The sequence below is a fragment of the Brachyistius frenatus genome, unplaced genomic scaffold (assembly GCF_029030835.1).
Source record: "Brachyistius frenatus isolate BFR_SWC_R1_liver_20210118 unplaced genomic scaffold, ASM2903083v1 Contig_24, whole genome shotgun sequence".
Classification (NCBI taxonomy): Eukaryota; Metazoa; Chordata; class Actinopteri; family Embiotocidae; genus Brachyistius; species Brachyistius frenatus.
This window is the reverse complement of record NW_027210623.1, coordinates 518658-532713: the sequence shown is the minus strand read 5'-3', so window position 1 is coordinate 532713 and position 14056 is coordinate 518658. Positions and strand designations below refer to the sequence as shown.

The 14056-nt window shown below is 40.0% G+C and overlaps 1 protein-coding gene across 4 annotated transcripts in view; it reads left to right on the top strand.

Moving 5' to 3' along the window:
* The window catches only part of sox6 (SRY-box transcription factor 6), a 137378-nt gene that overhangs the window by 19532 nt on the left and 103790 nt on the right, over positions 1–14056 (top strand). For 3 of the 4 annotated variants that reach the window (XM_069697600.1, XM_069697602.1, XM_069697599.1), the window contains exons 2-3: positions 2532–2602; positions 10960–11010. In XM_069697600.1, coding sequence (XP_069553701.1) covers positions 10976–11010 — 35 coding nt within the window. In that variant the 5' untranslated portion in view covers positions 2532–2602; positions 10960–10975. The remainder of the gene's footprint in view (positions 1–2531; positions 2603–10959; positions 11011–14056) is intronic. The other variant, XM_069697603.1, reaches the window with a different exon arrangement.

Sequence of the window (14056 nt, the reverse complement as noted above, 5' to 3'; positions counted from 1 at the left end):
TCACTGCCTCGGAAAGCTGTCATTGCAACTTGAGTGTGTGTACATGTTTACATTTTTATGTATTTCTGTGTGTGTGTGTGTGTGTGTGTGTGTGTGTGTGTGTGTGTGTGTGTGTGTGTGTGTGTGTGTGTGTGTGTGTGGTAGCCCTAACCAAAGCTAAGGAGAAAAGGCCACTCTTTGACAGAAATGCCACAGGTGGCTGTGAGCTCTCTGTCCCTGCACCTTTGATGTCAGCAGTATCTGTCTGTTTAGAATTTTTGAATGTGCGAGCTGAACCTCCAGTATTTTCAGTGGACTGAAATTATTTTAACAGAATAGTCTTTGTGCTTCACTTTGACTGTTCACTTGTGGCCTAATGTGGCCTTGTTTACCTTGTCTTTTTTTCTCTCCCTAACGATGTCTACCTCTAACAAAATCAGTGGAAAATATATTGGTTTAGTGTATTGACAGTTAATAAAACTATGATTAAACTAATGATTTGAATTTGTGGTTGACTGCAATTGTGTGTCTTAAGCCCCTGATCTTGTAATTGGGAATGGAAAGCATCTGTTTTATGTTTCCTGCCTGTAGGTGTATTTCACAGCAGGAAAAGAGCTGCTACATGCTGCTACAATAGGCCAGTTACCACTGACTCTTATTACACCGCAGGGAATACTAGATTTGCTTCATTATAATATCATTTGGGTTCACTCATTATTTGTGATTATAAATTCTTTTGTTTTTTTTCCTTCTCACACAAATAATTAACTTAAATAACCAATGAATAAAGACTTAATCTCCCCACAAGTTATTTACCTCATTGTTCTCAATTAACTTCACATTATGAATTCAAAGGTTTGTTAATATCTACTCTCTGTAATTATAAGAGCTCTCATTTATTTAGACGCAACAGCATTTCAGCCTATAGTCAGATGTTTGACGAAGACAAGGGTTTATTGAATTACCAGCGTTGTAATATGTGGTTTATTCAGCGGCAGGGATTGTTGATGTAGACTGAATAGCTACTAATATGAGTTAATCGTATATATGCGTGGATACAGGGAGTAGATGTTTGCAGCTGGAGCATAGTTCAGTTCAGAACAGTGAAATAGTGTAGCGGCATTTGAGAGGCAGCGGTAGACTTAAAGCTCAGAGGTGCTTATTCATGTAACTACAGCAGCGTATTACTGCCACCATGGCAAAAAAATCAAATCTTCTCCATCCCTCCTTCCTTTGCTAAATTCCTGTTGTGTCTAAATAAACAGGAGCTCCTGTGATTACAGAGAGCACAGTGGATATTTCTTTGCTATGACAAGAAACCGGATAAAATAATTTATATAATAAAAATAATAATGTGAAAAATATCTGGATACAATGTGAAAAGGATCTTTCACTGAGGGAAAATTTATTTTTGTCATGGGGGCAGCAATACGCTGCCATATGTTACAGCTTTCCATTCAGCTGGGGTCACCTGAGTCCCCCTCTCTCCCATTGTCACATCCCGCCTCAAGGCTACCACATTCAGACCTGTCTGCAACTCTTGCCTTTCTGTTTCACTCTGTTAACCCTCCAGCCTCCCACGCAGCAGACTGTGTCGCGCTCTGACAACAATGCAGTGGTAGTCAGTATATTTATCTGGTCTTGTTGTTGGTGGCTTATTGGCCCCGGCGATAGAAGACTGAGGTGCTGTAGCGCAAATTAGTGACAGATCAGTTAAGCGTGACCTTAAAAAACCCTTGGCCTTGGTTAATTGGCAGTGTTGAAGCGGGCTAATTGTATAAATCAGCTGGTAATGAGATCTTGGCTTATTGCGAAAAAAAAAAAGATAATGTGAGAAAATTAACATGAATGAGCTTAGAGCTTTTTCATCTCACCAGCTATCTAATCAGTCAATTGTTTCCACTTTATTGTCACATCTTCTTAACTGTAGGCACTTTTAAATTCGGTTTGGCTCAGATTATGCCGAAAACTGCCCACTTATGCTGCGCTAGAGTTTCCTGTGACTTTTATGCGCGCTCTAACAAAGCTCATAAGATGCAGCAGACACGCTGAAACGAGCAGAGCGTGGCCACTAAATAAATCATTAGCAGAAAGCGCTTGATGAAAGAAAGCAAAATTCGGTAAAACAATGGGTTTATATGAAAACTGTTTATTAGTGGGATCTGCCGACTGTGAAACAGATTAATGACGTAGCAGAAAAGTAGGTTTTAAACATTCGTCTAGGACGGAGTCCCACCGGTGACGGCTGTAAGAACTGGAGGTCAGACAGTAACAAAGCTGTTTTAGCTCAGCTGTGGAGACTCTGACCCTCAGCCAACAGTCAATATGGTTCCAATTCTCTTCCCTTGTTCTGTCTCTGTTCTCATGTCGGTAAATACAGTTATGCAAGAGCCTCACTGATTTTATGTTCCAAAATCCCTGGTGTGTTTTTTAATCTAAAGTAGTTTAAAATCATTAAGAACAACATGCGTGTGCTGTATTTTCTTTTTGTTTTTTGTGGACAAGGACACATTTAAAAATATTGTTTTGTCTTATTTTTTCTTACATTACAGGTTATTTACATGAATTCAAAATCATCCGACCAGTGATCGCTGGAAGCTGGGGATTGAGTCTTTCAGTTTTTGTAAGTATCAATTTGCCTCTTCATCTGTTTTCTGTCTTGCCACATGCCTCTTACACCCCTGCTGTCATTCACCCACACTGAACACCTGCATTAAATGAGGTGGACAATTGGATGGGCACACAATGTATGCACAATTAGACTGTTATATTCTGCAGCCACAGAGTCACTAGCAGACCTTTAGATCCTCAAACTTACTTTCTTTGCATTTTATTTTCCTTCAATACTGTGGTGGGGTTACTCGAGATGTTTTTCTTTCTTCTCTTTATTTCATAGTGCTATTGCTCCAGTGTGATATAATCCACTTTCTTGTGTGGGAGTTGCAATTTTAAGGTCAAATCAGGGTTTCCAGTATTTATTAATGGTAAGCATCTTAATGACTCTTTTCAAGTCTCATAGACAAAACAACAACAACCTTTGCTGTGAAGTTGGTGACACTGGGTTCCGCTTCTCAAAAGTGGGAAACCTTGAATGCCATTAACAAAATAAACCAGGAAATAAATATGGGAAGTTCACAGATTTTGAAACATCTACATTTCTTCTTTGTATATTTTTCAAAGTTTAAAAGTGATTCTATTCTTAACAGCAGTTTCATAAGTTATTCACCTATATAACTTCCACGATTGCAAACGCTCACAGAAAACTCTTCATACACAACAATGCTGCACCAATAGATTTATAAAAACCTATCCTGAATACAATTGTGTAAAACATTATTAAAATAGTTTGGAATAAATTTACTTTTTTCTGTACCATTATAAAAAGTTAATGCAACAACTTGTACTCTACAAAAATCTATAAGAATCTCTCAAATAGAAAAGAAGATATAGTAATAGACAAGGTTTAAGTATCTATCAGATATAAAAGAAGCGATAATAATAATAGATAATCCCACAATACTTAAATAACAAATGCATACTAACCATGTAAGTATTATAGTAACACAAACACTCCTTTTAAAGCCAAAGCCGTATCACGCCTATGTTTAATGCAGGTCATAGTCACAGAACGAGCCTCTGTATTACTCCACTTGTATACCAAAACATCAGTTTTAAAGGGGTTTACGTGAAACTTTTCGAAGCACTGTAGTGAGACAGTTGCTACGAAATGAGGCATTTTGCGTTAAAAAACAGAACAGAGAACACCACAGTCCTCTCTCCGTCCATATAATATGACTTTAACGATCTTTGCGCAGCTGCTGCTCGTGCAGGATTTCTAATAAAAATGTATCTTAGATATTAAACAAATAACGCTGAAGAACTCAGGTGATATTATTCTTTTCTTCCAAATGTCACTTGGAGATATCATGAGAGTCATATTAATGTGGTTGGGAAGCTCTTCAATAACAGCTGGGAAATGTCTCTGAATTCAAAGTTCATGACCATTTACCATTGTTTAATCATACCATTTCACGTCACACAGTGTTTTCTGCTCAGATGAACATGCACCTGCCTACCAGCCACCTACAGTATCTGCTGCTGCATGTTAGTGTTGTTGAGCAGAGACAGCCAGTTATCAGTCAGGTCACACTGTACATGGTACTCTAAACAGAAATAGATCGTCTAATTAGCCAGACAAATTATTAAAAGCGCTCTATACGCATCAATAAAAGACATGACTGAACACATTGTTGTAATAAAACAGATACCAACAATGAAAAAAACTATTCTCCATTAAAATAATATTACAAATAAAATAGATCTTTTATATTGAGAATATTATGTTTATAATAATAATAAAAGCTAGCTAGCTTCACTAACAGACAATAAAATAAAAGATGCAACAGTAAAGATCAGCAGGAGCTGAGGTCAAGTCATCAACAAAGAAGGTTGTTAATTCCAAATAAATATATTTAGGTTAAAGAATCAAGGACTGACTTCTTTCGCTGCTTTCGCACTAGCATTCAGATAATCAAACGGAAAATCACAGAGAAACTACCTAGTTCTTAAAGTTTAAGCATTGGCTACATCAATTTAGTTGTCAAGGCTTGTCTGTCTACAGCAAGAAACAAAGGAACATCTTCAGCCAGTTATCGAGCCAAGCTATGAGCTTCTTCTAAAATGTCAAACAAAACTGCAAACATTTAAGGATATGAATAATCTACTTGTGTTGGTTGGAAACTGTGTGGACCTGAACCGCTGGTCCACACAGAAATGTTCCTGCTCATGTAGTTAATAACTCGACCTCTGAAGTTTTAATTAATACTCAACACTAAGATGTTCATGGTTAATGGTAATTGTAATTGTATTAGGCACCTGTCAGTATTTGTTCCAGAGGAAATAGAACACAAAGCCCGAGCGGTTTAGCTGTGGATGCATCACACTCTTTTGAGACATTCAGTTGGATCATTGTACAATCAGAAATCGGGATCCTTTGACCTGCAGATTTAATGAATCTCAAAATACGACAGCAAGTAATTTAGTTTGTGTTGATGATATAAAATGTTTAATTACACTCATGCAACCTCATGTGGAAACACCTGAGGGTATGTTAGACCATCTGAATGGGACATATAAAGTCTTTGTTAATTTGTGCCATTTATCTAATAAGCTGCAGCCACACGGTCTCGCTGCTTTTCAGCCCACCATTGATGGCACCACTGAAGGGGAGGATGTGGGGAGCCACGCTGTCAGAAATTAAATAAACTGCACTTCACCATCAAATGAAAAGGAATAACCTTTGAATGGTTATTCTCCATCTATTATTTATCAAATGAGCCTCTTCAGTCCGCTGACCCTGCAATGATTATGGTCAATATGCTGAGCAGAGGCTGCTTGACAAAGACTGCCGAACACAGATTTTAATTTCATCAGCCTCAATTGATTCAGACGATGAATTTGGAATACCAATTTTTGCACGTGTCATTAACTGGCAAAAATGTGTAAAACCCAAACTCTGCAATCAGATCATAGCTTGTACTCCATGAAGGACTTCATTTAAAGAGCTTCGACTAAAATATGCTTTAACTGTTGGCATTTTGATGAGGACATAACCTCTGAGTGTATTATTATTATTATTATTATTATCATTATTATTATTATTATTATTATCATTATCATTATTATCATAGGTTTCAGTGGACATTATTTCATTCTCTGACTAATAAGAATCTAATATGGATTTGGCTACTGTCCTGCTTCTCTCGGTATGCTCCCTTGTACTGTAGGACAGAGTTTCACCTAGTAGCTACACATGTCAGAAAACAGGACCAAAGAACATGCCATTAATCTTCCTTCTACCCCAGCTGTGGAAAGTAATGCATAACTAAAAGTCCGGTAAAATGAATTAATGATTTCAACCATGAACTTTTCTCCCAAAAAGCCATGAATCGTCTCCAACTGATAATGCACCACGACCCCGGAGTGTGAAATCCCCGTTGCGTTGAGAGTAGCCAGTTAATTGATTCGCAAATTATTTAAAGTTTGTGGTGCCCAGGGGAGTGCTAGGCTCTAATGACAGCCCATTTTGAAAGGGCTGAAAAACTCTTCCCAGGCAAGCCGGTATTAAACTGTAACGGTGAGCTAACAAGTCTAATCTGAGCCCCTACACGAGAGCTGTGAGGGTCCAATGTTGGGTTAGCTTGGGTCAAATGAGAATACTCTTTAAATCGGGATGTATCACATCCCAAATAAAATATTGAATTCTATCGTCCTATATTCTGCTTTTGTGAGGCTTTCTTTTTTTCTTGGTGGTACTTTTATTACTTTTTGAGAAAGCATACAATATGAGGGATAACATGTTTATAATACAGACGAAAAGCTGAACATGGTCATAGAAGTGTCAGTTTGCAAATGCCTTTTTTTCCCTAAACTTGCCATCTGTCAGTCAATTTGACTTCCTGTTCACTGTTAACTTCAAAATTATGAGGCTTGACTGACATGGACAGGGTGAATGTTGTCACTCAGTTAATAGCAACTCTTAAACAAGCTGATCAGAATTACACTCCATACTCTATGGCATGTATGATATATAAATATATACATACATACACACACACACACACACACACACACACACACACACACACACACACACACACACACACACACACACACACATATATATATATATATATCTATATATAGATATATATATAAAGAAGCTCAATGTAAGTCAGAAATGAGTGTAAATGAGGTAAAATAAGTAAGTTCAGAGTGTTTTGTGTTAAGACCTACATAAAGCAGTAACTGCAGAATAGACTCATCTAGTTGCACACACACTTTACGTTTCATTGCTTTTTGGTTGAAGTTGGATCTCTGTGTTAATATCAAGGAGCCTCTAATCTCGACCCATTAGCAACTGCTGTCATTCAGACACACGGTGTCGGCCTGATTTAAATAAAATGAAATGAAGATAGTTGTTTCTGCTCCCTTGGCTTCACTCATTGCCATAAACATATGCTCTGTGCCCCGCTTCTTTCCATCTTATTTATGACTTTAATTTGTTGTGTGGGCTGCGCAAGAAATCAAATTTAATCCAATCCTCCCAGGGACCCTGTCATATAATAACATGGTAATTTCTGTGTATCCTTTTGAAAAATGAGGAAATTAATTCTTCCTGACATGTTCTAATTATTCCAGTGTGAACGGCGGATGGGCTCCCCTCCTTCCTCCCATCCCCCCCAGCCCCTAAGTGTCAGTTGCCGACGGGTGGCGAGGTGCTAATGCTGACCAGCAGCGCGTTTAATTTGAAACATGAGCAGACACCTTTCAACACACCTTCCTAATGTTGGAGTGGCTCACACAAATTAATTCACTACTCATCTGGCAGCACTGACTGAGATGTGCATGTGTATGTTAGAGTAAGGGGGGGATGGGGTCACTGGAACACTATTGCCACTAATGGCAATGGTGTGTGTGTGTGTGTGTGTGTGAGCGCACACGCATTCCTGTATACTAGGTGTGTGTGCATATATGTTAGCGTGTAGACACGAGCTGCACCAGGTATCACCGTATTTCAGGGTGTTGAGTTGGTGTTAAGATGGGATGTGGGGATTGCTTGGACAGGTTTTCTTCGCCCTCCCTGGATCTCCATCCTCTCAACCCAAGAGTACCTTTTCACACATCGCGCTGCTCCACTGAGCAAAGGCTTATTTAATTAGACTGTCATCAGGCAGTCTTTAGTTTATCACTTCAATTTGCATAGGGACACTACGAACAGAGATGTTGTGGAACAATAATCTTGTCTTGCATGTTTAAGGTTGAAAAACTTTAAAGTAATAATTTGACTTAGTGCATTTTTTAGCTGTTGCAGATCTCAAGATTATCAATAATAAGAATAATATCTTAACACTGAGCTTGAAAATAAGAATAAATATATATTTATAATTAACAATTTGTTATTATTATCATGGAAGACAAACTAGTGAGACTTTTCTCCACAGCACTGTGTACATTCAGGCTTCAGAGAGAAGAAATGTGTTTCCACTCTAATTATGTACAGTATCTAAGCAGCTGAGACGGGAGGAAAAAAATAAATAAACAAAATTTACTGAACTTTGGAGTCGGGTTAAAACCACAGAAGTGTAATTGATTTGATGTGTGTGTTGTCTCTGGGTCACAGAACAGAGGGCTCAGAGTCGTGGCGTCATGCTCGAGGAGAAGAGAGCGTGGCTTTGTGAGCGGTGGGTGGGTCGCCCTGTGACTCAGAGAAGGGAGAGGCGTCAACATGGCCGCCTGGTCCACAGGGATTAAAGTGCCCACCCCCCCTCAAACCCTGCAGGGTTAATCACTGCCATTTTGGATCACTCTCCATCACTGTGGAACAATTGAGCCACCGGTTAGGCTGCTGCTGCAGCAGCTCTGTGGGTAGATGTTCTTCATGAGCTGGTTTCCACTCAGTGCAATAGAAGGTTTTGAGCCCTCGTTCCTGGATAGTGCAGACTTTCGCTCCCTCTATCCTCCTCTTTGGATGCTGTTTCTGTTTCTCGTATGGCTTCATTTAGGGGATATACCGAGCAACCTGGGATGTAGTTACTGCTAGGATCTGTGTAGCTAACTTCTGTCTCGCTGTGCGCCGCGCACTACGTGAGCCTGTTAATGACTGAAGGCTGAGAGTGCTGTCTCGTGCCAAGACCCACATGGCTGCTGGCGGTGCATTAAATCAGCAGTCAATTTGACTGGAAGTTTGAAATCTGGGCTAGGTTAAGGGGATGTGCTGAAGCCGTGTTAATAGCTAGCTTGTTGTCCATATGGTACTGCTTTAATAGAGCACATTTGTTGCAGATGGTGGGAGACTTGGTTAGGCAGAGGCAGCTTTTGGCAGCGGCTCATTCTTCGGAAGGGCTGCCGCGCTGCTCGGACTGGTCCAGGCCAACTTAGTGATGTCTATCCTCCCTGCTTCTCCCTCACCAAAAAGCTGCCCTTGAATTGCGGCCGAGACTTAATTTAAAGACATTCCTGTTTTTTGTGTTCAGAGAAGAGCAAAGACAATGTGGCTCAGTCACTTTTTCCTTAGTTTGGTCATTTGCTCTCCAAACCGCACCTTTGCTTCCATAGACTAAGTTCAGTTGTTTCTGACCACAATGGGACTCTAGACAGCAGGCACAGCTGAGGAAACACAAGCACACACAGAGTGCAACAACAAGGGTTATGGACGACAACCAAAGATAAAGATAGAAACTCAACATGGCCTAATCTATTTCATTTTCTCTCCTGCTACTTAACTACTTTAGCAAGCCTGATGCGGGATTCATGTGCCAGTAAAATACATAGACATATATCCTGCTCATCCTGTCATTTGTTAAGTGGGAATTCCTGGATTTTTTTTTTCAGTATGTATGTATACACGTATTAGATTTGTCTTTGCTTTGAGCCCAAAGTGAATTCATATTTGTGTTTGTATTGTTGTGGTTTGTGTGTGCCTGCAGTAGAGTACGTGTGCTTTTTGCACTCCGAGAAGTGAGGAGACACGCTTGATCTGCTCTGCACTGTTTGACGGTTGTTTTCTCACGTTGTCACTGGCTCGGTGTGCTGTGGCGTGGTGATGGCATTATGTGCGCTGGGCCCAGCTGAGTTGAGAAAAGAGCAGAGCAGCAGCGCCCCTGGCTACGCCACTCCCGCCTCCCTAGACACCTTATTGTGAGAAAAGTCTCGGCTCAGCCCTCTGGGCCTTGTGGATCCACTGCCTTGCTAAGTGCTGGCCAGACTGAAAGGCACAGTGTCCTTGGGCCCAGCTCATTCTTTCCATTCTCTCAGAGGCTTTGTCTCATAAGCCAAGAGAGCAAGGGGAGAAAATGCCAAATTACACCCATGTCACTAAAACTTAAGGTGTTTAAGGGCTGAGATGTCATTTGCTGTTGCGTTTTGTGTTATTCATGATGATGAGGGAGTACTACAACAGAAAAAGTTCAGAAAAGAGCATTTTTCTTTCCAATCGGGACATAAAAGGGGTGATTTTCACAGTAGGAATTTTGGTATGTCGGCTTTATGGCTCTCAAATTTAAAAGTTATGAAGCTGAATAACAGGACCGGGGCGAGATGAAACGTCAAAAGTGAAATGCTGAAAATATTTTTGCAAGATACCCTGGCCATATTACAGAGGCTGAATATCTTTATCAGGCTTGTTGTGAGATCTGAGACATTTACATTCAACCACTGTTAGAAGTTCCACTGACAAATCTATTCTTTCAAATTTCTGCTCGTCTCTACCACTTAAAACAAAAGCACATGGAAGTCCTAATCAACATTCATCCAATCTTAACACAATAAAAGTGTATATTTTACAGACTAACAACACAGGCTAATGGAAACCTGCTGTAAGTCAATTTTAGCCATGTGTCTCCACTATTTTGTGGGTAAGGCTTCTGAACGACCCCTGCAAGTGGTGACATCATGACCACATCCTTTTGCCTCTTTGGCGCTGCGAGTCCCAGCTTGGGTCCCTTTGCGGCCGAGCTCCCAGAAGCCACAGCACCCTCGCCACACATGGGCAGCAGCTGGACCACCGTTAGCTACTCTGAACAGACTGGGGCTGCTCTGGGATCTGTGGTTACACTGCTGGATGTCCATGCATATATCAGCGCACAGCGGTGGAAATAGGCTGTATAGAGATCAGTAGGCAGAGTTTATTTGATGCAAACATATCATCAGGCTCTCAGTGCAAACCGATGCTGTATGCAAATCCACTCCCCCCGTGGAAACAGGTCTAATTAATGATGTCGGTTCATAAAAAGAGAGGATGGGTTGCTAGTCATATTTCTGCTTTAATTAAAGACATATGTAAGATCTCATATAAGAGGACAATGTATGATCTGTGTTTTCCTTTCTTTCTTTCCTTCTGTTCTCCCTCTCTGCTTGTTCTTCTTTTTGATTATTACTCGTTTCATAGTGAAAATGGTTCTCTGTGATTTCTCCTGCCAGAACCCCACACGGTGACATGGAGGGCTTTCTTCGTAGCAGCTTTTTACTGAGGTTAGTTTCATTTCTGTTGTTGCTATTTAGGATCGTAGGGTCGGGCCAGGGTGGTAGCGGGCTAACAAGGGTTAAACCTTCTGACACAGTGTTAGCTTTAGACTTTGTCCCGTGTGTGCGTGGACATGTTTGTGTGTGGGCATGTGTCTGTATATTTGAACACTGTCAAACATGGATTCTAACATATTTACCCAAGCTGTGTGTTATGATTGTGCTCATGTAGTGTGTGGCTAAGAAGCATGCTCACCCTGATAGCACCGAGTCAGACTGAAAGCACACATCAACAACTTTACAGGCACATACATGAGCTGGCCGCAACATTTCACAGCTCACACAAGCTGCAGGTTAGGCTTCAGACAGCATGCTTGTGTCTGACCACTCTCCTCACCTGCCCTCCCTTACTAACCACTCTAATCAGGGATTGTTGTGGTGAGGCAGTTGCTGCTATGTCGGTCTAGTGATCTACTGTTGTTTCCTGTTCTGTGTTTGTATTCAACCTAACATAAAGATTTACATTTTTTTGTCTTTACCCTTCCTGCGATTCTAATTAAAAATGTGTGCTGTCATTACACACAGAGGACGTAAATAAGAGAGCTTATTTACCATTGGCTCCTTTCCTAGTCAACCACCTTCTCTAGGCTCCAGTGTTGCTCCCTAATTAGGGTTGGCTCATTAAAAGCCACAGCAGCAGCATCTGCCTTTCAAAGCTGCTGTCAGCCAAACTTTACTAAAGCTAATGAATCCTCTTTGATTTCTTTTTCAAAAGGTCACTTATTTGATTAAATTAATAGCATTTTTTTTTCCCCCCTTGCAGAGCTGTTGGGGGCATTTTAAAAAGAAAGGACAATTTGATACCATTACTCTCACTCGTCAAAATGTATGCCTTGAAAGGAATTCAATAGGAAAATCACTCGTGCATTGAAATTTATTTTATTTATCATTAGAATTCAATAAGATTTGAGTCCCACATTTATGAGTTTATGAAAAAGGGAAGTTGAGCTCAGCGCTCTGAAAGAATTGAAATTGTGACCAAACTTAATCCTGCAGAATCCTATTGTATAAATTATATATACAAGGATGTTTTTCACAGATATCGGTGATTATGACCTGAAAGTTATTTTTTTAATTCTATTTAACAAATTGAAAGAACCATTTATCAAACATATATTTGTATATTTATATATATATATTTATCAAACAAATTATACATATATAATTTGTTTGATAAATGGTGGGGATATAATAAATATATATTAAAGAAAAATGTTTTGCCGTTTGCAGCAGTAAACTAATAACACATGTAATGCAAAAATTTTACAGTATCTGATTTATCTTTCGGGAGAATGCACCAATTTATTTGGTGTGGTATATGTACTACAGTTTGACAGGAGTTATTCAGGCATACGGCATGTTACATTTTTGAAAGTGAACTGCTTTTGCTCATTTCCGCTTTTTTTTTCTTCTTTTTTTGCTACGAAGTGGATGGCAGCATTTAACTCTCACCACCTGTCGAAACCAGTTTGGTAGATAACTAACTGCAGCCTGTATGTTGCAGGATATTGGTGGGATAGTAAAGGCGGGATAGCAGACGCATGTCTCAGTGATTCAGTGCCACATGTACAAAAGAAAAGAGGGAAAATTAAGAAACATGACCTCTGACCTTGGCTGCTCTTCAACAATTTCCTTTTGTTCTCATAGCTGTGAGAAAACACTGCGATTATTCTAAGTAAACACATTATTGCACTGCTAATCCACATCCTTCTGTCAATGTCTGCTTTAATTAAAGGAAAAGCAGCAGCAGAAAGATATCATGCACACTGGCTGGAGATTGGAGGCCTCAACAATCAGGCCAAGATTAAAGGCAGGCTTTGGTTCAGGGTTAGCCCTTTTGCTTTGATAAGACTTGTGTCCTGGAGTGGGCTGTGGGGTGGGGGTGGAGGTGAAAGGGGAGAAAAGGATAGAAACAGGGGTGGATAGATGTGGCAGTTAAGACATTCCTCCAGTGAAGAATCCCAGTATCTTTTCTCAAGCAGCAGAATTAGGTCAAAGGGGCCTTTCTGAGCATGCTCATACATATCTCCTTCAAAATGCATTTGTTATTGAAATTTTTTACACTATACTTCATATCAGTCAAACACCAGATGGGCCTTTCATTATTGTAATGAGTCGTGAGTTTGGTTTTGAGTCAGACATGCAGAGAGTTTTAATAGCTGTAAGAGTATCCACTTTCATTTTTGACATGCTGCTTCCTAAAGGCACCTGATTCACAGCCATCGTGAAAAATACATCAAACTCAAACCCTTTGTGTTGTCTGACGATACTCGGTTTAAAATGTGAAATATTTCTGAAACTAACACAGAAGTCTTCTGAATTACAGTACACAATCTACAGTTTCTTTGGTCGACGAATAATCATGCTTACTTTATTGTGAGCCTCTCTTTGTTGGGAAGATGTGTTTTCTCTTCAGATAAATTTTTTATATGTTTATGAACGGCGTTTAACAGGTTTTTGTTTGTGTAGTCATAGAGACTGGGGAAAAACAAGTACGTGTGAGAGAGACAGGGAAAGGAAGACCGACTACAGACATGTGAACAGAGAGAGAGAGAGAGAGAGAGAGAGAGAGAGAGAGAGAGAGAGAGATGTCTTCAGTCTCTGTCTACTTTCAGTGGGCAGAACCTCCCCCTACATTTCTGCCATTATTTGATGTAATGAAAGGAGAAAGTGTGTAACATTGAGATTGTTAATTAATTTAGTCTAACAAGATGAAGATAAATGAAACCCACTGAAGGTTGACTAGGCTAAGGGGCCCACTTAGCATTCCTGCTGCCCTCGAGCTCTGTCTCTCTCACTCCTTTACAATGGAGCACAGCTAATAGGTGCAGCACCGTGTTTGTACAACCCCACTGAGCTCTTACCCGGCAAGTTTAGATGGGAAACTTTTTGATAACACATTTTATCTGCAGCCCCTGTTCATCATAATCTACTCTCTGGGATATTATAATTTCCAAATGGCCGGACTGCATCTGTAATGTAGTTAGTTTTGGAG